The 26,797-nt window shown below is 39.0% G+C and overlaps 1 protein-coding gene across 5 annotated transcripts in view; it reads left to right on the forward strand.

Annotated features, from left to right (window-relative positions):
* SSBP4 (single stranded DNA binding protein 4) overlaps positions 1–26,797 on the forward strand; it is a 660,119-nt gene that overhangs the window by 581,987 nt on the left and 51,335 nt on the right. For all 5 annotated transcript variants that reach the window (XM_077475913.1, XM_077475915.1, XM_077475911.1 and 2 more), the window contains one exon: positions 24,433–24,516. In XM_077475913.1, coding sequence (XP_077332039.1) covers positions 24,433–24,516 — 84 coding nt within the window. The remainder of the gene's footprint in view (positions 1–24,432; positions 24,517–26,797) is intronic.

Here is a 26,797-nt window from a genome sequence, read left to right on the forward strand (position 1 = left end):
AGTTAGTGATGTTAGTTAATAATGGACATACTTTTCAGTAAGCCAACATTTCTGTATTAAAAATCCTTTTTTATATTGGTCTCATGTAATATTCTAGTTTTCTGAGAGACTGAATTTTGGGTTTTCACTAGCTGAAAGCCATAATCATCACAATTAAAAGAAAGAAATGCTTGAAATATATCACTCTGTGTAACAGAAAAAAAGGGAGGCACAGATGAGGCTGTAAGGTAACCAGCCTCTAGGGACTTTTTGCGGTATCAAATTGAGCAAGTCTAACACATTCCATAATAGAAACGTACAAAATTCTTTTTTTTTTATTTTAAACAAAAAATGTTTCCATTAAAAAACATACACCAAAAGGAACATATTACAGCATCCAAATATCAGATTAGTATAATTATACAGACATAAGTACGTTAAGACAAATTAGAGCTTCCTCAGGAGTTGTGGTGTAGCTTGTATATACATTGCAGTTGCAAAGCTAATAAGAAAAAAACATCACATTAGGTGCAGTTTATAAAGACAGAAATTCATAAAATGCAAACTAAAGATACCAACATCCCAAAATATATATATAACAGAAAAAAGGGGGGCACAAACGAGGCTGTAAGGTAACCAGCCTCTAGGGACTTTTTGCGGTATCAAATTGAGCAAGTCTAACACATTCCATAATAGAAATGTACAAAATTCATTTTTTTTATTTTAAACAAAAAAAATTTCCATTAAAAAACATACACCAAGAGGAACATATTACAACATCCAAATATCAGATTAGTATAATTATACAGACATAAGTACGTTAAGACACTCCCACTCTCAACACGTTTCGCTCCAAATTAGAGCTGCCTCGGGAGATTTGTGGTGTAGCTTGTATATACGTTGCAGTTGCAAAGCTAATAAGAAAAAACATCAGATTAGGTGCAGTTTAAAAAGACAGAAATTCATAAAATGTGGATAGATAAAAAATGAACGAATTTATAAATACAAGTACAAGGACAGAGAAGACGACATGAACTAGGATACCATAAAAAGGGATCTCACCACACTACTGACTGCCTGTGGCACTGCTGAAGTCTTGTGGAAGCCCAGGTTTTTTTGATAGTGGCTTTCAGCTCACCTGCATTATTGGATCTGGTGTCTTTCTTCTTCTTGACAATAAGCCCACAGATTCTCTATGGTGTTTAGATCAGGCGAGTTTGCTGGCCAGTCAAGCGCAGTGATACCATGATCATTAAACCAGGTATTGGTACTTTTAGCAGTGTGGACAGGTGCTAAGTCCTACTGGAAAATGAAATCAGCATCTCCATAATGCTGGTCAGCAGAGGGAATCATGAAATGCTCTAGAATTTCCTGCGAGAGGGCTGCGCTAACTTTGGACTTGATAAAACACAGTGGACCAACACCAGCAGATGACATGGCTCCCCAAAGCATCAGGGACTGTTGTAAAGTTTGCATTTCATTCGGCAATCAAGGTCCCAGAGTCTAGAGGAAGAGTGGAGAGGCACGGAATCCAAGTTGCACAAGGTCCAGTGTGACTGTTCTACAGTTAGTGATGTTAGTTAATAATGGACATACTTTTCAGTAAGCCAACATTTCTGTATTAAAAATCCTTTTTTATATTGGTCTCATGTAATATTCTAGTTTTCTGAGAGACTGAATTTTGGGTTTTCACTAGCTGAAAGCCATAATCATCACAATTAAAAGAAAGAAATGCTTGAAATATATCACTCTGTGTAACAGAAAAAAAGGGAGGCACAGATGAGGCTGTAAGGTAACCAGCCTCTAGGGACTTTTTGCGGTATCAAATTGAGCAAGTCTAACACATTCCATAATAGAAACGTACAAAATTCTTTTTTTTTTATTTTAAACAAAAAATGTTTCCATTAAAAAACATACACCAAAAGGAACATATTACAGCATCCAAATATCAGATTAGTATAATTATACAGACATAAGTACGTTAAGACAAATTAGAGCTTCCTCAGGAGTTGTGGTGTAGCTTGTATATACATTGCAGTTGCAAAGCTAATAAGAAAAAAACATCACATTAGGTGCAGTTTATAAAGACAGAAATTCATAAAATGCAAACTAAAGATACCAACATCCCAAAATATATATATAACAGAAAAAAGGGGGGCACAAACGAGGCTGTAAGGTAACCAGCCTCTAGGGACTTTTTGCGGTATCAAATTGAGCAAGTCTAACACATTCCATAATAGAAATGTACAAAATTCATTTTTTTTATTTTAAACAAAAAAAATTTCCATTAAAAAACATACACCAAGAGGAACATATTACAACATCCAAATATCAGATTAGTATAATTATACAGACATAAGTACGTTAAGACACTCCCACTCTCAACACGTTTCGCTCCAAATTAGAGCTGCCTCGGGAGATTTGTGGTGTAGCTTGTATATACGTTGCAGTTGCAAAGCTAATAAGAAAAAACATCAGATTAGGTGCAGTTTAAAAAGACAGAAATTCATAAAATGTGGATAGATAAAAAATGAACGAATTTATAAATTCAAGTACAAGGACAGAGAAGATGACATGAACTAGGATACCATAAAAAGGGATCTCACCACACTACTGACTGTCCAATAATCGTAAAAAAGTAAATAATTTCCAAAATATTAGATTGAAGAAAAATAGGAAAGGTTGAAATCTCAGCCCAAAAACGGCAGCCTCATTCAATATAGCCTGTAGAGAGGGACAATGGGTAAGAGTGAAAATGAAACAATAACAATAAATAATAAAAATATGTATTGATGCATATTAAATGAGGGGGGAGGGGCACCCTTCCTCCCTGCCCTAAGCAAGAAAGGAAAGGACCATCCTCAGATGGAATAAAAAAAAATAAACAGGAACAAATACCTTGTATGTCTTGCACTCAGGCTGGTGGGACCAATCGTGTGGATTCATTCAATAAAGCAGCGTTGGGCTGCAATGCTTCCAAAACAGTATGTCAGAGATCAGACAGACATGAGGGGGGGCAAAATAGCCCAGAAACCCCTAAGCAAACCAAAAGAAAAACTTGGATCAATAAACAACTAGGAAAAAAACAAAAGAGGCTAGTAGAGTGTCAGCCCTGAACAAACAAAGAGCCAACACTCAAAAGCAGCCAACGTAAATCTACAGGGTCAAATGGCTCATCTAGGATCAAAGGACTAGTGCCAGCAAGGTTCCCAACGAAATTCAAAGATCAAAGACCGGTCTCCCCGCATGGAAATGCGACCATCCACGCCGGGAGACAGGTATCCAATGCTTTTAAAGCCCTCTCCGACTCGGCGGCGTCTGACGTCACCACCTAGTCGCGGGCATAATTGAAACTCACCGCCTAATCATTAATCTCCCTAGGAGTAGTCAAATGTGCATGTCCTGATGACGCAAACTGCGTAATCGAGATACCACGGCCATGTTGAAAAATCCCCTTGCCCTCAGACGGGAACGAGAGGGGACAGGGACCAAGTGGGGGAGTGTGATGACGGATGAAATCCGCTCACAGCTCCACCGCACGGAGAGGGACAAAATCAAAAGGCTGAGGGAGGACAAAGGCAGGAGTTAAAATAAAGGGCACTTAAAATCTCCCACCAGATTGATCACACAAAGTGGACAAAAAATGCCCCTGGGCGCCCGTACAGGCCAAAAAACAAGTCTGTAATGTCAGTGGCCGAGAAAGGAACCATTCTAATACATTTAAATACACTAATTTAATCTAAATAATTTGTAAAATTATCTTATATATTAGAAATAGTGGTGAGTATCCTGACAGATATCGTGGATAATCATGCGCCCCCCCCCCCTTCCACCGCCTCCCGCCGCTCTTACCAGGCCTCCTGTTCCACCAGGAGACCCGATCAACAATCTGCTAGGGACAGACTGGAATGAAGCCGTTAAGCCCCATACACACTATCAGATTGTCTGCTGATTTTTTCCTTCAGGTTTACCAAAACCATGTAGTACAAGGGCCTGCCTGATTGCATAAAAATTGAAACCCCTAAGGTTTGACCTCATATTATATGGTTTTGGTAAATCTGATGGAAAAATTCAGCAGACAATCTGATAGTGTGTATGGGGCTTAAGCGTCACTTCCCGTTTATTTGGCTGCCAATGGCGCTGGTTTTAAAAAAATATACAGTATTCAAAATCGCCGAAAACAGCGATCTGAATACTTTGAAGTGCAAAGGAGGGATCGGAGGTCTTTTAGACCCCCGATTCCTCCATATAGAGTACCTGTCACCACCTATTACTGTCACAAGGGATGTTTACATTCCTTGTGACAGAAATAAAAGTGATAAAAAAATAATAATTTATTAATATTAAAATAAATTTGAAAAAAAATCATTTTGAAAGCTCCCCCTCACCGCGAGCTCATGCAGCAAAGAAAACGTATACGGAAGTCGCGCCCACATTTGTAAATGGTGTTCAAATCACACATGTGAGGTAATGCCGCGATCATCAGAGCACTAGACCTCCTCTGTAACCTGGTAACCGTTAAAAAAATTAAAGCGTCACCTATGGAGATTTTTAGGTACCGTAGTTTGTCACCATTTCACGAGTGTGTGCAATTATAAAGTGTGACATGTTTGGTATCTATTTATTCGGCATAGCATCATCTTTCATATTATATTAAAAAAAATTGGTTAACTTTACTGTTTAGTTTTTTTTTTATTTATTCATGAAAGTGTCCCTTTTCCCAAAAAGTTGCGTTCAAAACACTGATGCACAAATACCGTGTGACAGAAAATATTGTAACAATTGCCATTTTATTCTCTAGATTCTCTGCTAAAAAATATATATATAATGTTTGGGGGTTCTAAGTAATTTTCTACAAAAAATATGGATTTTAACTTGTAAACACCAAATGTCAAAAATAGGCTTAGTCATGAAAGGGTTAACCACTTCAGGCCTATATAGCAGAATAATGGCTAGAAAGGGGTTTCATTATACTGACTGGGCGTCATATGACGTCCAGCAGGATATGCCGCGAGTAGAAGAGAGCCAATCGGCCTCTCTCCTGATGGGGGGTTTGATTGATTATCAGTGCAGCCCCCCCAAGGATACCCACCCGTGCCCACCAGGGATGCCCAACAGGGATGCCCACCCATGACCACCAGGGATACCAATCAGTGCCCATTAGAGGGGCAAATCTGTGCCCATTAGAGATGCCAATCAGTGCCCATCAGTGATGCCTGCCAGTGCCACTTCATCAGTGCTGCCTATCAGTGCCATCTATCAGTGCCTATCATTGCCACCCATCAGTGTCGATCAGTGCTGCCTATAAGTGCCCATTGGTGCCACCTATAAAGTACCCATCAGTGGGGCCTTTCAGTGCCCATCAGTTTTGCCTATCAGTGCCCATCAATGCCACCTATCAGTGCCCACCAGTGCTGCATATCAGTGGCCATCAGTGCCACATATCAGTGCCCATCAGTGCTGCATATTAGTGCCCATCATCAGTGCCCATCAGTGCCACCTCATCAGTGCTTGTCAGTGCAGCCTCATCAGTGCCCATCAGTGAAGGAGAAAACGTACCTATTTACAAAATTTTATAACAGAAACAAAGAAAAACTTTTAAAAAAAAATCGGTCTTTTTTTATTTGTTTAGCAAAAAATAAAAACTCCAGTGGTGATCAAATACCACCAAAAGAAAGCTATATTTGTGGGAACGAAATTATACAAATTTTGATTGGGTACAGTGTTGCATGACTGCGCAATTGTCATTGAAAATGCAACAGCGCTGAAAGCTGAAAATTGGCTTGGGCAGGAAGGGGAGAAAGTGTCCTGTATTGAAGTGCTTAAAGATTACTTGTGTGGCAAAACCTTAAAATAGATGTTTAACTCGCACATTTGTAAACCTGTATGCCCTAACTCAAGGAATGTTATTGACCAACCTAATCATGCTTTTTTAGACCCTAATGTACACTGGGGCTCTTTTAATGCTTTTCTCCTGGCAGAAGAAAAGCAGCTTCAAAAACATGCTTAAGCAGTGTTTTTTCAAAAGCATTTAGGCGCGTTTAGGTACATCAAACGCTTGGATGTTTATTCTTTTCATTGGTCATAAATAATATTCATTTATTTTGGCCATTGAAATGAATAATCACACAAGCAATAAATGCGCCTAGCACTTAGGCACGATTACACTTGCTTTCATAGCCAGAATGTGGATAGAAATATAACTGCACAACCCTTAAAAAACAATTAAAAAGCAGCTACACCAGAATGTGACAAATATTCAAATAAAGTGCTAAAGAAAAATGTAGCGCTAAAAAAATGTGGACACATATAATATTAAATGCTGAAACATTAAAGTCCCAATAAGTAAAATAGGATAAGACCATATAAAAAATAGGCCTATAGCCACAATCCTAGAGAAAATTCATGATATAAGTGGCAGTCCAACTGTGAAATAATGATCTCCTGATGAGGAATTAATCCAAAACAAGTGAATTCTTACAGTGAGAAGAGGTTTATGCACTCTTACTGAAATGGATGGATCCGAATGGCGTAGGACACCAAATCAAACAAGCATGAATATCCCAATGGATGTAGTCTCCCAAGTGGAACCAGGAACCAGGAATTCAGTGGTGTCTCCTCTCTGCTGGAAAGGTCTCCATGGTATCCAACGAACGTGGGGAATCTTGCTCCGCCAATGATAAAACCCACTCTCATCCAATCATAGCATATGGAAAAAGAGGAAATACTCCAGTGGTGCAGGTCAAAAAAATGTTTGGTTTATTAAACTGACAAGTATAAAAATATTATAAAAAGTGATCACATACAGATAAAAAAAGCAATGTGGAGAGCGATAAGCCATGACCGATGCATTTCGTCCCATCTACAGGGGCTTCTAATTGCTCCCCTACATTGCATTCTTTTATCTTTGTGGTCTCTTTGAAACATATGGGGGTTATTTACTAAAGGAAAATCCACTTTGCACTACAAGTGCAAACTACAAATGCAAAGTGCACTTGAAATTGCACTTAAAGTGCACTTGGAAGTGCAGTTGCTGTAGATCCGAGGGGGACATGCAAGGAAAATAAAAAACAGCATTTTAGCTTGCAAATTTTAGTTTGCACATGATTGGATAATAAAATCAGCAGAGCTTCCCCTCATTTCAGATCTACCCCTCAGATTTACAGTGACTGCACTTCCAAGTGCACTTCCAGTGCAATTTCAAGTGCACTTTGCACTTGTAGTTCAAAGTGGATTAGCCTTTCATAGATAACCCCTATAGAATCAAAGGGGAAGTGTTTCTGTAAAAAAAAAAAGTCATTTAAAAAAACAGTACAACATAAGAGGCATATTAACTGTGGAATATTCAATAAAAAATCATATTGACCTTTTTCTAAGACTACCATGCAGGAGATGTTTGTTTCCTTCATTGCCCAAGATGCCTTATTAAATATTAAATACAAAAACATATTAAATACATTACACCCAACGAGATAAAATGTAACATGTTGTGTTAGAGGTGTAGGTACAGGCTGCTGCTGTGTCAATTACAATTAAAGGATAAAAACAGGATATGTATGTAAATGTAGCACCAGACATCAAAGTGAATTTATTTTTATAAAACGTACTGTACAGATTCAAGCCACAGCAAGATAGACTGTGAAGAAGCATCAGTGGCAGTTGTGCATGAGCAATGAAGAGTGCAAAGCTGTCATCAATGGAGGAGGGAAAACTGATAGATACGTTTACAATATTGTGCAATTATGCCATGCATACTAATACTGGTCAGACCAGAAAAAAACATATTTTTCCATTTAACTCTTCTTGTCATAAGATTGTATATAAAATAACCTTAAAAAAACATATAAGGATCACTTTACCATTGCTTGAGATGTACCTAAAAGTCAGCTTCCATTTTTGCAGCTAGGCTGCTTTGTAGTATAGCGTTCCAAACAAAACATACCGGGTATATGTTATAATAGACAGATTATTGTTCCTCACTGTGTGTTTGAGGAATCCATAGATGGAGGTCCTCACAAACAAAAGTTGACTGGCCTGCTGTAGACCCATGAAATGTGGCCTAAAAATGATTAAAAAAAAAAAACTCAGTCATAGTACCTTCAGAAAGCCATCAAATTGACTGATGGATGCCACCTGACTGAAACTCAACCTCCTTGTTCCACTGCACCTAGCCTGCTAGGCAGCAACATCAGCAATGTCAAAATAAATGACTTACCAATAGGTAGCTTGTGTAGATGTACCCTGCTAGCTTTTTCCATCTATTCAGTCACGCATTGCAATCATCTCATGTATGTGAAAATGAAATGAGAGCCTGATGACTGCATATTATATTTACAAGCCCAGGCCTACAAGAAACCACAAGGAATGGGTGCTCCACCCGCTGCATGCAAAAGCAGTGTTGCCTGTTCAATTGTTCCCCAGCAGCGTTACCCTTTTCCTGATACCATTATAAAGTCATTGCACACCAAGGAAGATGATTTCCTACAACAGCAATGCCAGATTCCTGATGACATCCCCAAGTCTGCCCACAGCTAACATAGTGATGTTCTTCAGCAGCAGTGCCCATTCTTCATGCCATCCACAGAACAATTTTTGCCAATTAAGATGTAACATAGAGATGTTCACCAGTCTGCAAGTGGATAACATGGAACCTTTGTTACAATCACACCTTAAAACCTAGTTATGTTAAAAATTATATTTCAAAAGGCAAGGCTATGGGACCTGATGGCTTTCCACTGACTTATTACTGAACATTCACCGAACATCTTGTCCCGACACCTGGTCGGCTCTGGTAACGTTCTTCTGAATGGGACATGTGGAGGCTCCCTTCATGCCCACATTGCTTTGATCCCAAAGGAAGGTAGGGACTGGTCGGATTGCACAAACCATAGTCCCATATCACTGCTGAACGTTGACCTTAAGATATTCATGGAAGTTTTGGCTACTTGTCTTATCTCGGTCATACCTACATTGGTACATTGTTGATCAAGTGGGCTTCATCCCGAATAGAGCGACCAGAGACAAGACATGTCATGCTCTGAATTTGATCCACATGGCTCGTCGGGGGGCCACACCACTGCTGCTGATTTTAGTGTATGCGTAGAAGGCCTTCGACTGAGCAGCTTAAATAGGGTTGGATGCCTCTCTAGATCCCTCTCCTTCACTTTTACTTATTTATCCACAGTTATCAGGGCATTCCATTTCACCCCAGGTTTGACGGATCCTAAGTTCAAATTTTTTTTCATACTAACCAATTTAGAGTCCCCCATTTTACCCAGGGAACACACTGGAGCTCCATAGAGGACATCAATAATATGGTGCCCCCCCCTCCTTTAGACTACTGGAGGGATTTGCAGGTGTGCCATGATTATTTGACATCCTCTTTGGGTGGAGAAGTCACAAGAGGCCCGATCACTGTTTTTGAGCATTACTGTCTGGGCCCATCCCCTCTACGCCATGCCCTCTCCAAAACATACTCTATCCTGTCTAAACCTTCAGAAGGCTATGTGCCACCCCGAATACAAAAATGGGAACAGGACTTAGATTTGACATTCAGCCCATGTGCCATCACAAGTCAACAGGTGGCAAGCTAAACACGACACATAGAAAAGTCTTTCACCATCTAGCATTTTTGGAAATTTGGGGTTAATATACTAAAGGCAAATCGACTGTTCTGTTTGCAAGGAAAGTTGCACTTTGCAAATGAATTAGCCCCAGAGCTTAGTAAATGAGGTAAATTGAGGATTTTCATCATCCAATCATGAGAAAGCAAAAATTGTGTTATGTTTATTCCCTGTGCATGAATAGTACTCTTTGTGAAGTTAAATTTTTCCACACTCACTAAGCTCTGGGGAAATTCTCTTGCAAAGTGTATCTTCCCTTGCAAAGTAAACAGACGGTTTTCCTTTAGTAAATCAACTCCCTAGTCTCAGGTAATGCCAATATTTCCAAAAACCTACTACACTTGTACACATATAGTATATGTTGCAAAGGCATTTAAATTAATAGCTTTTTACAATGCATATGTTGCCAATAGGTCGCACCCACATGACTTCTAAAAGAAAGTCATTCACAGGTCAGAAAAGTGAAGCTCACAAATGAGATTACAAGCCACAAAAAAAGGAATGGCTGAAGTGGGATCAATTCACAGGAAAAATTATGCCTGTAAAAACAATACTCTTTCTAACTCTGCACAATCTGCAGTGTCCAGGTTGCTTGTCAGTGACCTGGTGATGTTTACAGGAAACAATAGGTGGTGACACTGAGAGAAATGTCAGTGTAGCCCATTCTGAATGTGACAAACCTACTTCATGTAAAGGTGCACCTAACAAGCTGTAGTAAACATTATCTTTTGCGTATGCCCGTTTTCTTTGAACATCCACATCATCTACATCTAAGAAATTTGTAAGTTCTGGTTCGGTTACGCGTTCCACATCTCTAAAGGGATTTTGCTTGAATAGATTTCTATAATTATGAAACAATGACACTTGTCTGAACAATTATTGTATATATCGTTTTCCAGTCATCTATTTCTTAGATGGTATTTACATCTTTGACATTGTTGAGCACAAACATTTAGAAATCAGATCTTTTGTCTGAATAGATTTCTACAATTTTGTTCTAATGTCACCATCTTGAGGACTGGTGAAGTGTCCAGTTCTGTAGACCTCACTTACAGAAAGACATTGATGAAATAGAATGAGTCCAGAGACAGGTACAAAAATGGTGAAAGGTCTGGGGGATAAAACATATCAAGAGCAACTTCAGGAACTTAATATGTACAGTCTGGAGGAAAGAAGGGAAAGGGGAGACAAGACTGAAACCTAAATATATCAAGGGGGTGAATAAGGTTCAGGAGGGCAGTTTTTTTCAATATGAAGCCAAAATCAAGAACAGGACATAACCTCAAACCAACTGGAGGAAAGATCTCTGGAGAAAAGTATTATTTTACTGAAAGAGTAGCTGATGCTTGGAATAAACTTCCAGCAGAGGTAGTGAGCCAGTCAACAATATGTAGCACCCTCTAGTAGTGTGCTAGAGAGTATAGGTAAATTTAAGCAGGCATGGATGGTTGCTAGGCCTGTTTGTTTGCATTCTGGGCTGGGAGTGGTTCAGCGTAGCGCTGGGTGACTCACAGGTGGTGTCATCAGGATCACTAATTTCTTTCCAAAGGCTTTTGGTGCTTTCTGGAAAGAGAGGTGGGAGGGGAGCTGGAGCCACATGGTGTGTTTGAGGAGCCCTGACCAATATTCAATCCCCAATTTGGATTGGCAGGGGGCAGGCCTCCTTAAATACCCAGGGTCAGCCTAGCTGGTGAGGAGTTGTCGGGTGGAAGAGCTGGAGTGAGAGGGTGCCAAGTGATGTGGAACCATGTGATGTGCTGGAAGTGACTAGGAGTAACAGTCTGCAGCAAATGATGTGCTGGTGGAGAGAGGAGGGATGAGCTTAAAGCGGAAGTAAACCCATTGATTTAATAGTTTAAAAAAACTGTTACAATCCCGGCATGCCGGAAATGCTAACTTTGCTCACATTGGCTGTGCTCTCAACCAAACTGTCAAACCATCCAATGGCTGGTGTCATAACTGATCACATGTGCAGCATCATGACAGTTGAAGATTAAACAGAGGACAGGATGGCAGCTTCCTTGGCTGAAAACGATAGGAGGGTTTACTTCCACTTTAAAACAAGTTTGTGCAAGAGGAAGCTGAAGAAGTATGTACAGTGAGTGTACATAGTTGTCCCAAAACCAATTGATATGTCTATCTATTCACGCTGGGCAAATATAGACCTATACTCAGACAAAAAAGCTAATGAAAAAAACAAAACAAAACAAAAAATGGTCAGACTCGATGGACTACTCAGTCTTTTTCTGCCATCGCTTTTCTATATTTCTATGTTTCTATAATACAGCTCATAATAATAATATAATATAGCTCATCACCCTCATCATACTAAGTGATGCTTACTTGACCAGTTACTGTGTATGTAGTTTTCCAGTCCTCTGTTTCTTTGCTGGTAGTGGTGCATACATCTTAGATGTTCAATGAGTACAACTATGTAGAAATCAGACAAATCATGTGATTGTGTTATAAATTCAATGGCAATTACAAATCTTTCCTGTGAAGTGGTAGCATAGAAAAGAAGCCAATGTTTTGGATGGAGACTGTAGTTGAGTCATGTTGAAAAATTTTAGAGGTTGTTGAGGGAGAGCCCTCAGACCAGATATCAACTTATGGGCCATAGAGTACCAGTCTACTCCACTGAGCAAAAACAGGCTACTTGCTTCGGACAATACTTTAGCGTGGAATGTACTGTTTTTTTGTTGCTATACTATATAGATAAGTGTATTCTCTCACTGTGTGTTGGCTCACTGGCAGACTATCATAATAAAGTTTAATATAGCATACATTTTTCAGTAATAAATCAGTGTCCAGTTTAAAGTGGTGCAAGAAAAAATCTAAATGACAAACTACAAAAAATGTGGCAAATAAAAATGTTTAAAGTGGTTGTAAGATCACTAATTGTCACTTTGTCTGCTGCTTTATTCCTCTGCTATCAACATGAATCAATTTTCCTGACACCAAGAAAAAAAAAGTGACAGGAGAGGGAGATACAGCAGATTGACATCCTCGGCTCTGTTTCTGTGTGCTGCGTGGAAGGGGGGTGTGTCCCTTCTCTCCAATCAGCTGTCAGACCTCTCCTCACTGAGCTCTGCAGATTGTTACTTCAGCTCTCTACCCCCTTTTTCTGAACTCTCAGACAAGCTTTAAAATTCAAAACTTTAAAACAGATGTAGAGAAGAAAGGGCTGCAGATAGACAGGTACAACTTATGTAGAAAGATTTAATCTGTGTATCACCTGAGGTCAGTCACATCACTGGATATATGGAAGGGTTTACAACCACTTTAAAATGAATTTAAACGTTACAGGCATACCCCACTTTTAAGTACACAATGAGGTTTATTTACTAAACCTGGAAAGGGCAAAATCAGGCTCACTTCTGCATAGAAACCAATGAGCGTCCAGGTTTTATTACCAAAGCTTATTGGAACAAGCTGGGGTTAGAAGCTAATTGGTCTCTATGCAGAAGCGAACCTGATTTTGCACTTTCCAGCTTTAGTAAACAAGCCCCATTGTGTACTTAAAAGCGGGGTATGCCTGTGCGTTTAACAGCTACTTTAACCCCCCTGACGGTATTCCCGAGTCTGACTCGGGGTGGATTTTTTATACCAAGAGCGGTATCCCCGAGTCAGACTCGGGACAGCATCGCTGGATCCAGGAGGAGGATTACTTACCTTCTCCCTCAGATCCAGCGTTGTCTCCCCGCTGTACGAGCGAGCCGTGTCTCGCTCGATGCATTACATCACCGATCTCCGTGCCCTGCGAGCGTTGCGACGCACGGGCACGGAGATCGGCGCCAAATTCAAAAAGTGAAACAAACAGTAAACATACAGTATAATGTAATCTTACAGATTACATTGCTGTATGTAAATATTTCACATCCCCGTTGTCCCTAGTGGTCTGCCCAGTGTCCTGCATGCAGTTTTATATAATAAAAACTGTTCTTTATGCCTGGAAACTGGAGATTGCCCATAGCAACCAAAACTGTCACTGTACATCAAAAATGATTTTAGACCAGCTAGAAAACAGCGATAATAAATTAGAATCACTCGCAGAATTGAGCGATAGCGATTTGTGGGGAGATCCGTCATCAAATACTGAAAAGTAATGACAGTGACAATTCTGCAACTGAGCAAATTTCAGTGTTTTTGATTTGATTACATTATTGAATAATTTTTATTATTGTTATATTATTATTTGGTACAATTATTTATAATTATTTATTATATTATAATTTATGATTTCATTTTTCAAACTTTATTATACCCGGGATGTCTGCTGGACTCTGGTTTGGACAGATTTAAGTGAGTTATTCCTAAGAATTGCAGGACTACAATATAAAACGCCAAATTTTCATGCAAAATAATGGTACCGCTTTTAGCACCTAAAATCCGAAATAATCGTACCGCCAGGGAGGTTAAACTTTACTGTTAAGAATTCTGAGCAGAAAGGGGCACATGAAACTGGGGGCTTTAACAGATATTTTACAGGGGAGTGTAGCACGTGTCTAATAAAACTGAGGTGCTTTCTTTCCCCTTGACTACTCTGCTTGATATCTGTGTTACCAAGAGCTGTGGCGCCACATCAAAAACAGAAAAATTAATCCTTTCTCTGACACTTCCCAGCTGCATATTGGACCTTAGCTTAGCTGCCATCTTGACAGGCAGCAAGAGCCTGTCAAAAGCATATTCCTGGCTTTTGGAATGAACTAGGTGCTGTGCATTGCCAAAGAGAGTATGATATATTTATTATATCCCCTTCAATATAATGTATTTAATATACATTTTGCTGCTTGTGATGTTGCGCTATGGTTTACTGCTAGAACCATTATTAAGGTGAAGAAGAGAGGAAGCAACTGAATTAATTTCACATGGGTGCCCTTTCATTTTCTGGGTGGGTTTTTTCTCCACCCTCTCACCTGTAATGATCAAACTTCTCAAAGGCTTCATCAGGCACTGGGGTTGATTTACTAAATGGAAAAGGAATAAGGTGAAGTCGTGCTGCTTATTATTATCCAATCATATGCAAGAAAAGTTACTGTTTTTTTTTTTGTTTGTTTATTACGTACACACATAATTTTCACTTCACCTCATTTGCCAATAGAGGTGAAAATTCACTTTGCAAAGCGATCACCAGACATTTGTTCAGCAGTTCAAACTGGCTGGCAGCAGCTACAATCAACCGCGGCAGCAGATATGTAGTATCAAACATGATGCTATTAGTAGTGGCTTGTCCCCTGAATATTTTGGGGGGGTGCAAACAAATCCCCCCTCACTCGCACCGCTGCCGCCACCCACCGCCACAACTACTCCCCCAACTCGCACCGCTGCCGCCAACCCCCCTCCCCCCCATGGGAGGCGGACGGGAAGGCAGCCTTGCCTAAGGAGGCAGGTGACTATGATCCAGGGTAGGGCTGCTGCTCCAGCTTGCTGAGGGAAGAGCCGGGGCTTCAAATAGGAAAACAACTAAAACTCCCTGGCCAACCGGGTCTCGGGACCTGCTTCCTGATTGGCCAGGAGGAGAATCAGGAAGACAATAGCGAATATTAATTCACTATTAATTCACTATTGTCACACAACTGGGTGGCCTTAGGGTGCTCTCTGCACCCCGAATCCACCCTATTTCTAAGCCAAATAGAGCCTCAGGCTCTAATCTTGTGCTTAAAAAAACCCCATTGGAATCCATGCGTCCAGTGTCCTGCATGGAGATTAGGAGCTGGGCGTATGGATTAGGGGGACAGGCTGCCACTGGATGCTATGTTGCCAAAGTAAGCCAACATGGCTGTTAGAGACGATAGAGTGACAAGGACATAGGAGGGGACCAAAAAGGTTGACATCATCAAACTTATGAAAACTGAATTTTGCGTACAAATAACAAAACAACTTAACAAAAGTATTCATTCTCTTTTCAGATATTTTTTTGTGTGATTATGTTAAGAAATCACTTTTCTTTCCAAAAACCACTCCTACTTTGAAGCTTGAGATAATGGGGTTGTTCACTTTGCAAGGGAATTTTCCCCAGAGCTTAGTGAATGTTCTTGAAGTTCTACTGACTTTAATCATGAGCATCAATCATGTGAAAGCAGAAAAACTGTTTTTTTTTTTTTTTTTTTTTTTTTTTTTGCATGTGGTTGGATATTATCTACAAGGTACATTTTCACCACATTCACTAAGCTATGAGAAAATTCCCTTGCAAAATGAACAGCCTATTTGCCTTTAGTAAACCCCAGTGGGCCAGATTTACTAAAGGGAAATCAACAAGGGCAGGTAAAATTTGCTATGGTCACTTGCATTTCAGGATCTCATGACTGTGTGCGTGTAAATGTACACACAGAGATTCCTTAACCCATATATCAAGTGTACACTAATGTAATGGTTAGTATGTACAGGGCAGGCCTGGTTTTCAATATATGCTGAACATCCCCAAAAAAATGCTGTTTTTATGCTTTTTTTTTTTTTTTTCAAATACAGTGCACTAATGAATGAGTAGAAGAGCAGCTCCAAACACCCATATGTTCTACTATAGGAAGAAATAATGTAGTGAATAAGTGGGTATTTTTAATTGGAGCTTATATTGAGCAGCAGTATAGAATGTCTTGTTCACAATTACCATGGTCAAATTCTGCACTTCTGCAAATGCTGTACTTGTTTCAGTTTTCAGTTCATGTCATAAATAAATTATACATGTAAATATAAAATAACAGCAGTTAAAAAGACCCAAAAACATAAAATACAATTATATGATATATAGCATGATTTCTGATGTGCTATTACTGTACAGTACAACTCTTAGAATATTGAATTTTGTAGTGAATTTGTGGTATGTACAATATGACGAGTGAGCATCTATCTCAGTACATTGTGGCACTTAGTGAATACTGTGAGAATACCATCCAGTTGTCCATTTGTATTCGGTGCATCCTGAAAATTCTCATCTTTACTATTTAATTAAAAATCAGACTGTGAAGGCAATTTTAATGAAAGCTGGCTTTCTAAATGTGCTTTTATTTATACTTTTTTTGAGGCACAACGCCTGTTGGAGTTGTTCAGTGCAGTAAACCTAATTCAAGGCAGTAATATTATTTCAGTTTAAAGCATAGCACTATACAGGAAATGTTCTCGTTGATACACATGAATAGATTTGCAGATAGTATGTATATAGCCAAAGACTTTCAAAAGAGTGTTTTGTGTTGCTTTGCCTATTCAAAGCAAGCAAAATGCTTATTTTATTGTCATAACACACATGAGGATATCTAGGTGTGCTAGAAGCCTCTCTAAATAGGACTGACCTACCATCAATAAAGTGCAATCAATAGCACCTTGCGTTTCGCCAGCAGCTTCCAATGACTTTCATCTGTTCTTTCTGTTCCCATGTGTAGTAAATAAACTAGCATGTTACCAAAACCTCAATACCAAAAGATTTGATTGAACTAATTCTCTAAAGGCTGAAATAAAAATAAAATACACAACAGTATTATACAAATTTCATGTTAGAGATCAGTACACAATATGTTCAATGTAGGACAATAGCATCTTCAAAAGCTGCTTGTTGACTAAAATGTCTAGAAACATTAAATAAATGACATTTTCCTTTTGGAAAATCTACAGTTCTTCTGCATAATCTAATCCGATCTACTATGTATTTTTATGTAGGGATTGTTAAAACTGAAGGAGTCAAGGCATTTCCTATAAATATAGTACACCAGCCAAGCTCAGATCTGGTGGGTTAGAGTGCTTCTACATGTTGGGCTGTTGGATAAACCCTTGCATGCTTTATTTTATGGTGTTTTGTGGCTTGAATGAGTAAAAGAATCTGTAGAAAATTTCTACAAACTTGTTGCAGTCTGTAGGTAACATTTTTCTAGCGAGTGTTTTGGCTTTGAGAAAGGCTACAGTGCCATCTATTGCTGAATTTCAGAAAACTGCTTTGTGAAGACCATTGTGACCATGCCAACCATTTATCTCCTTAGCTGGAGAGAAAATGATTTTATTAATTGCTTCATTTATCCCCTTTCCTTTTGCCTAGATGCGATTGGCTAGGCTGGTAACTAGTGGGACTGGGCTCACAGACTCAAACCAGTGACTGCCATATGTCTCTTATTAGCCCTGGACGTTAATTGCAAGGCAGCAGGAAGAAGCATTATTAAATATCAAAGTAAATGTTCTGTCTGTAACCCCTTCTGTACCACATGTGTTTGGAATAAACTGGAGTACCTTGGGTAGTGAAGAGGTTTATAACACAGCAGAAGTTAAATGAAAACATTCAGCTACATGAAAACTATTCTATTTGTGTGGCTGATGAAGAAGGGTATTACGTTTTTTGTTTTTTTGCTTTCTGAACAGGATAAGTTTGGGCCATGGTAGGAGATCTCTTCTCTGAAAAATAGTAGTAGAATTTAGCAGGCTGGGATTATGTGTTGCATTATTATTCATCAGTAATTATAGCTTAAATATTTTTGTATATTTTGCATTTATATAGAGTTAAAACATAGTGTAACCATACACATTACTTTTACTGTTTGATTGCTAAAATGCAGGCTTATTGATCTCTTCATCCATGGGTTATTTTTTATTTCGTTCAACCAACATTTTGGACAAAAACATATGACCCCATTCCCTCATCCACAAATTTGAGGCGTATGGGGGAATTCTCGCCTCTGCGCTATTGTATTTTGACAGTGACGAGACTCCCCTGCTGTCAGAATGCAGAGATCAGCACTCCAGCCTATTACTTGCGATGATGATCGAGTGGGTTTTAGTGGTTAAACAGAAGGCAAACAGTAGATTGATTTCTGTTTAATCACAGCAACCACACATGGATCAAGATTTGGCTGGTCCCTGCTGAACCTGCCAAATTTCTATCCATGTAGGACTATCTAATGGCTAAGCTTTGTGTTTAATCTGTGTTTTTCCCATCTCCCAAACGTGTACTTACAAGCAGACATGGTGGCCACTTGGGTCTGATTACCCTGCTCATATGGTCATTTTAACTCAGCATGTCATATTTGACAGGTGGCGCTACCTGTCAAACTTGCCAAATGAAATAATTGGGACCACACCACAACTGTGTGCCAAACATAGCTATGGCAGTTGCAGCATGGTATTCGGGAGAAGGCAGTATCCCCTTCTGAATGCCTGTACACCAGTTCTAAAGCGCCCCTAAAAAAGAGATCCACCACAGATCACAAATTTCAAAGGGACAGTTGAGCCTGCCATTTATGTAAATGAGCTCTGTTTGTTGTGGTCCTCCCCAGGGTTAAAAACACCAGACAGTATCATAAAGGAAGCTTGAAAATACAGATGCTGCTGTTGCTGATCTTTTTTTGAAAATGCTAGCTGCCTGTTTGTCATGCTGACCAAGTAGTCTTGATACATTGAGTCAAAGACCAAGAACAAACATGCAGCAAGTGATGTCAGAATTCCTGATTTGTGTATTTGTTCTGGTTCAAAAACCTACAAGGTTTTTCAGCCAAGCAAATTACACTTACAGGAGGTCAGCAATGGCAGCCTCCAGACTTGTTTTAGGACAAGCTTCCTCTAATGAAATCAACTAAATTGTTGCACTGAATTAAAATTATTACCGTTCCTAAATTAACTCTTCTGTTTAAATATATGTACATAGGTGAATTCAAGGTAACCTGTAAGTATTTGATTTAAGTGGTCTAAACCCTAAAGAATCTCATAGATTAGTATTGTTTTAGTTCAACCAGTAAGTTGAATGAAAAAAAAAAAAAAACTTGATTTCCCCATCCTCCCACAAAGGTATTGTATTCTGATGGCAAGGAGACATCCCTGCTGTCAGAATACACTGATCAGTGCTGCCAGCGGTGTATATCCTACAGTGCTAATCAAACAGGGTAAATCCAAAAGGCTGATTATACAGATGTCAATTGGTAGATTGATTCCTGTATAATCAGTCTGCCCTGTCCCTGTTGAACCTGACGATTTTCCATCCATGTATGGCCAGTTTTACTCAGCAACATTATGTTTGCTTAAGCACTGTGTATCAAACAAGTTCCATGTTTGTTTATTCTTAAAGTACTGTTTTTTTTTTCTTTTTTCATCCTTTTTTTGTATCTCAGTGCTGCTTATCTCCTCCAGCTTCTTTGAGCAACTTCCTGTCTACATGCACTTGTTCCAGCATCAACTACACATCAAACCTCAGGACCAGTTTCCTGAAAGTAACTATGGAGGACCATGCCTCAGCAATGCATGTTGGCACAGCTTCTTGTCATGTGTGACAGGGTGACAAAACAATAGCACAATTGGAGACAGTAGTCACCCCATAACAGGAAATACCTAAATAAGGACCTTCATAGCAGGATCACCAAGTATTATTTTAATAAAAAGCTGTGCAGGGTTAAATATTAAAACAACTTAAGAATGATGTTGAAATGTTAAAGCCTATATAAGATTTGAGTGATTGGGTTTTGATCTGCTTTAAAACACCAAGTGAATGGAGATTTGATCAACTTATCTAAATTGAGAAAATCAGTTTAGTAAATGTTGTTAGTGCTTGCTAAATGTTTATTAAAACAGTGCTTCTATGCAAAAGCAGGATGTTTCAGGTCACCCTGATCATGTGTACATTGCATAGTTTAAAGTGTTTTAGAGGACACATACAAAAATTCTACACTAAGGCAGCCCATACATTATGCATTTTTTTTTATTCAACCAGCAGATTGAATGAAAGAAAATGGCTTTATTCCCTCATCCACATACTTGATGTGGATTTGGAAATCCTACCTGCTGTGGTATTGTATTCTGACAGCGGGAAGCCTTCCATTCTATCAGGATGCAATGATCAGTGCTGCTGGAGGCACTGGTCATTTGGGAAAAACCCAACAGGTCAAACGGTCTACTTGTATACAAACCAGCCTGCCCTTACATCGTTCGAAACTTGGCCGGTCTCTGCTGAACCAGCCAAATTTTGATGTATAGCTGGCTTTAACTACTGAAAATAAATGTCTATAGTTAAAACAAACTTCATTTTAACAAAAAAGGTCTTATACATTTTTTAAGTTTTAATCTGCAGTCACATCTGTCCCTCACATCCCCATTGCGGGACGCATCTCAACTCTCAGTAGGTGCAAATACAAATGATAGAACAGAAGATTACAGAAAACACCTGAACATGTTCAGCAAATAAACAAAAATATGGGGATTTGTTCCCACTATAAGGCCACATATTGCTTAAGCCCGCTACTACATCACAAGTACCCCATTATCAGTGGATCCTGCACTAGCCATAGAATGAATGATCCTGCTTCTCAACCATGGGAGAAATGCACTCCTCTTTATGGCACAACTAAGAGGACTCCTTCTATAACACAGGTGGATACTAATTAAGGATAATGGTGGGGGGATGGAGTGCTCCAGCCCAAGGGATCTGGTCAGGACCCATACAAAAGACTTAGGGGGCACACCCTAAAAATGCATTACATTAAAGATGGTGCAGCTATAAGTCCATACAAACAGAACAGAAGATTACAACACACACATACAAAAATTACATTTAAATCCTGCAAGGCTATTTAAAACACGTGAACATATTAAGCAAAAAAAGCAAAAATATGGGGATTTTTCTCACACCATACGGCCATATGGTGCTTAAGCATCAAAGTACCCCATATCAGTGAGTCCTACATTCATAGAATAAATAATCCTGTTTCTCAACCATGGAAGAAATACACTCCTCTTTATGGGAGAACTAAGAGTAACGTCTCACACAACAGGGACAGCTTTACAGCATTGCTCCTGCTCAGAGCCACTGTCAATCAACAAAGAGGGGCTTGACAAGGGGGGCATGGTGGCAAAGTCGAATAAGTCAGCCTATACTATATATTAGTCCGTTTTTTTTGTTTGACCAGCGGGTTGAACAAAAAAAAGTATTTCGAATTTTATATGGTGGGGTAGTGAAAGCCAAGGGATTGACAAAGAGTAGCAGCATTCACAGATCGGTTAGTGAGATGTATGATTTTAGCAGCAGCATTCATAATAGCCTGTGTAAATGTAGGCTGGTGAGGAGAGAGATGCAGTAGTCAAGGTGGGGAATAACCAAGGAGTGATTGAGTTGTTTTGTGGTGTTGTTAGGAAGGGCCGATTTCTGGAAATGTTGCGGAGGCTAAGGCAGCAAGATGTAGCCAGTGATTGGATATGGGGGCTGAAGGAGAGGTCGGAGTCAAGGATTACACCCAGCACCCTGGCATGTGTGGAGGGACCAGTGGTTGTGCTATTGATCGTAAGGGTAAAGTCATGGGGAGGGTATCGGGGAGGAGGAAATATTATTACACGTATAATACATATATACAGATTTCAATAACATCGTATTATCATTGATATATCTGCTTCAATACTTCAATGGAGTATTAAAGATGAAATCTTTAATTTATGACCCACTGCCATAACCTGCTGGATAATCCTGCTCCACTGGACTCAAACTAAAAGTCAGTACTGACAACAAACAGTATGGCACAATGATAACCAAAATAACCTTTTTGATATATCAGACAGCTTTCCAGAAAAGTCAAATCACTGTTTCCTAAGTGCATTTATATAGGAAAAGTGTTGCACACTCCATCAGGATCTGACTCTGGAAACTGCAAATATGAGCCCTGAAATGACTGAAAATAATTAAAGGTTAGGTTCACCTTTTGTAATATGCTACATGTTACACCCATATATAGGTGTAATATGTTACTGTGCTCCAGTCCCCGAACCCCCTCAATCCCCCATTGTGACAGCGGGTTGGAGATCATCTCCCCGCACCTGCTGCCACAATTTAAAAACAGAGCCTTTAATGCGGGGCTCCACCCACACAGCAGCATTATTCATTCACAGAGATCTGTCATTCATTCACTCACATCTGCGACCATGGCAAACAGCTTGTAGTTTTCAATGAACTTATCCTGCAATTCAGTAATTGTCTGCCCATATGGAAGGTACAGGCAGACAGCTAAATTGAGTGTCTGCATGAGCCTGGCATTTGTTTTTACCTGCAAAATCATGTGCATTTTTATTTTTTAAAAGGGTGAACTTTAAAAAAATCCTTTGCCAAGTAATATAGTTCACAGTGATGTATTTCGCTGTTTGTGCCATTTACAAGGATTTTTAGGGTAATCATAAAAATACTGCTCTACAGAATCCAGAAATTACTTTTTATCTACACAAAAATTAGTGCATCAATATACTGAAATGTGTTATCATACCATTCACCTAAAATATGTTATTATTTCATAGTTAGGTATGTCAGGATTTAACTGTTGGTAGCGTCCCAGTGTTTGACTAGCTTCCATAATGAGATTGTAATTCCTCAACATCTCGGGGTTCTTAGGGATCATTGTCGACTAAGTGAAGATATTTACTGAAATAAATCTTCAATAGGGATGAGTGGATCTGCCTGGTTTTCGACAATCTTGCTCGTATTTCCCTAACTTAGCAGCAAATCCAATTGAAGTCTAGGTGGGGGAGAATCTTGTTATTTAATTCTTACTATTTGTAAGGCTAATAATGACACAATTGTCAGACAAAGTCCATCGGTGCTGGACACAGTCATGGGGGACATGTACCAAAGCCAAAATTAAGAAAAGAAAAGAAAAAAAAACACACTATACACAGAGATAGTCTGTCAGCTCTCTTCAACAAAAACTAACACTTTGACAATTAACACTTTAAGAGAAGGTGACTGTTTTATACATTACTTGAAATGATTGACTTTTATAACTTATCTGACTAAGGTTATGCACTGCATTGTAGGTGTTCCTTATTTCTGGTGGCTAACCTGTGAAGTTTTCAGCCCAAAAAATTATATTGTAGGTTATTGTAAATAGGATATCTGGACGTTTTAAAAGGACTCTCACTCTGACTGAAATTACAAGTTTGCTTGAACTTTTTTTAATAACCATTCTTATTTAAGTGTGTCAAGAAAGTTAGTGTATATCACCATTAATGGTTGTACTTCATTGCTTCTCTGGTATGTGGACATTTCAGAAGGATTCTCATTTAAGGTGATAATTGTGCTTGGACTTTTTCTCTCTCAACCAATTGCCCCAATAAAATTTCTAAACTGATCTTTATGTCTAAAGCCTAACCCTTTGAAATAGACCTGTACCGTTCAAACTTGTCAAGAAAATATAGTTCTAATGTTTAAATATTTATATTTCTTTGCCCCTCCTTGAAACTTAGAACCATTTTCAGAATGGGCATCTAGATAGCTTGCATCTTTAATAACTTATGCTAGCTAATAAAGGTTACTTTTTGAACTCATTATCAATAATACAGTCGTGTATTTGTATTGGTAATATAATGTTTGCAATAGTTGAAAAATTATTATTGGATTATTTTGAGTTATTATATACTATACTTGGTTAAAACATTTGTAGAATTTGTTTTTAAATTTTGTCTTGAAAAAAGGGATCAGTGTACCCAAAAGTGAAATTCCAGGTATAGGGGAAGCTGATGGGTTGAAACACCCACTGACTTGTTATATCTTTTGGGTAGTCCAACAGCACAATCCCCAACCATAGTTCCTCATTCTGTTCCCATCCTTCTTGGAGTCTCTCCATTTAATATAACAAGGATGTCCTCATTCCTCCTGTTGCATTGCTAATATTTAGAAATTGAACAAAAATCCAACAAGGAGAATAGGACCACCTTTATAAGGGCTGTGGAAAATCTGAAGACCAGGTACCTCAAGCACAAACATCTCATCACTGGAATCCTCAAAAAAATATAAGAAATCGTTAGATGTTTCAACACAGCATTCACCAAAAATGGAAGTATCGCTATTAAGTGTGCTGCATGTATTTTCTGACAGTTATTTTTATTTTTTTAGGGGCCTCCTGGTTCGCAGCCATCACCTCATGCACAACCACCTCCACACAACCCGAACAATCCCATGATGGGTCCACACAGTCAGGTAAGCAGTGTAAACATTGACATTTTCTGCAGTAGATTGCTTTACTTTTTAATTTTAGGAACAGTTTAATTGGTTATGGACATAAGATATTTTTTTTTTCAGTTTAGAGTTTCACCTTTGTAAATAGTGACAAAATAGTCTATGCAGTCTACAAAGCCCCAGTAGTTAACAATAAACATAATGTTTCAAAATCGTCAAGTCCTAGTTCAAAGCACCATGCATAAGCTCAGCAGCTATAACAGGGAAGAGAACATACTGCACATGCTTGGGCTCCGAATTAGGACGTTCCTTGCTGTGCTGGTGGTGGAAGCATCCAAAGGCTTTTCCAAACAAGAGGACTGGATAGAGGTCCATGACTAATGGGAGTGTATCTGGTAGCCTTCAGAGGGGGCACAAATGAACTTCAGGCATGACAGCTGCAGAAGTGAAAGATTTTTAAAGTTTGTTGTTACCTATTGGGGATTGTGGACTGCTTAAGCTATTTTGTTATGAAGATAAATTTTAGTAGAGTACATGGCGAGTCCTGTATAGCCATAACTAAAGTATAGTGACTTTATGCAGCTGTTGCCATAAAGTGATCAAAACCTTCATTATTAATCTTCAAAAAAGCTGTGCATTCATAATAAATAATAAATTTCTCTCATTTGAGATAATCAAAATTACAGCTTAAATCAAAATCGTACCTTTGTATCAGTCCCCTTCCCCCACTCTTCTTCTCCTCGCTGCCATCTTTAAAAATCTAACGTTACACCGAAATTCTCCCATGTGTGCACATATGCAAAGTAGATGTCTGCCACACCCACTGCGCATATGAACAAGAAGGGGGGCCTGACCTAGACCAGAAGGTAGGAAGTGCTTCCTTGCAGCACAAAAGGCATTACACTATCCAGGAAATAGTGAAACTTTTCCCATTTTGTAAAGGGGGGGGGGGACAAAAAGAGAAAATATTGCTGTAATTGGTTGAGCTCTGCTTTAACTACTGACAGGAACAGTCTTGTTGGTTTTATTTTTGCATGTTATGAGAAACTCAGGCAATGAAAAGTATTGCATATAAATTGTGGCTAAACATATGAAGGCATCTGGTTTCATTATATCAGGTATGTTGAATAGAAGCATTTTTAGTTGAATGTATTTTTAATTGAATTGTCATGAAGGCAAGTGATTTTATTTTGAGGTTGCATAACAAAGCACTTTCATTGGTTTAGTCCTTCTGTGCATCATTATTATCACTTTCAAGCCCAAGGCTGGAGAAAAACAATGCTTCAGCCACAGAATTGATTATTGCACTTAACACAGACAATTTGGCACCAATTTTTTGGCACAGATTATTTGTTCCATTGTATGTCAGTGCTTTCATTTTTATTACTGAGATAGTATTGCTTTCTTTTGTTTAGGCACATCCATTTTTGAGCACTGCTATTAGCATAATTTGGCTAGGAATTATCATTAGTGATAGAGATCGGCTGGCCTTAGGATGTAGGTTGAGGTATAGTGGTTAGGATAAGGTATTAAGTATACAATACACTGCCTATATAGAAGTCTCCCCCCCCCCCTTCCTTTTAAAATATTCACATTTTGTTGCTTTGTAGGCTGAAATGAAGACAGATACATTTTTTGTTTTGTCCAGCCAAATTTACTCAGTGCAACTTATAACATCCAAGTGAAAGATATAACACCAACATGTCAGAAAAACAAAAGCAGAATCACTGAGTTGGAAAAAGGATCACCCCCCTCCTAAAAATGACTTGTTAACTCAACGGGGTGTAGCTAATCCCATTCTTAATGGTACACAAAGCCATTTGACCTTCAACTGTGATCACCTGTGGTCATTTTGATTAGCTCAGCGTGAAAAGAGCTTTCCTGGAGCATTTCAGTCCCTGGTAGTGCAACTGAAGCAAACAATCAACTATGGGTGGCAAGGCACTGTCAAAAGATCTCCAGGATAAAGTCAAGAAATAGATACAAAAAAAATTACAAAGGCTTTATCTATTCCTAGAAGCACAGTGAAGTCTAGTTTTAAGAAATGGAAGGTATTTGGTGCAACAAAGATCCTCCCTAGCTCAGGACACTGCTCCAAACTGGATGAAAGAGCCAGGAGGAAACTGGTCAGAGAGGCTATCAAGAGGCCTACAGCAACTCTGAAGCAGTTGCAGATATTTATGACAAATAGTAGTCATTGTGTGCATGTGACAACAATATCCCAAATTCTGCACAAATGTGGCTTTTATGGCAGGGTTGCAAGATAAAAAGACACTCCTCGAGAAACACCACATGCAGTTAC

The sequence above is a fragment of the Lithobates pipiens genome, unplaced genomic scaffold, assembly GCF_037356315.1.
Source record: "Lithobates pipiens isolate NorthernLeopardFrog02 unplaced genomic scaffold, aLitPip1_a1.2 Scaffold_13, whole genome shotgun sequence".
NCBI classification, from domain to species: domain Eukaryota; kingdom Metazoa; phylum Chordata; class Amphibia; order Anura; family Ranidae; genus Lithobates; species Lithobates pipiens.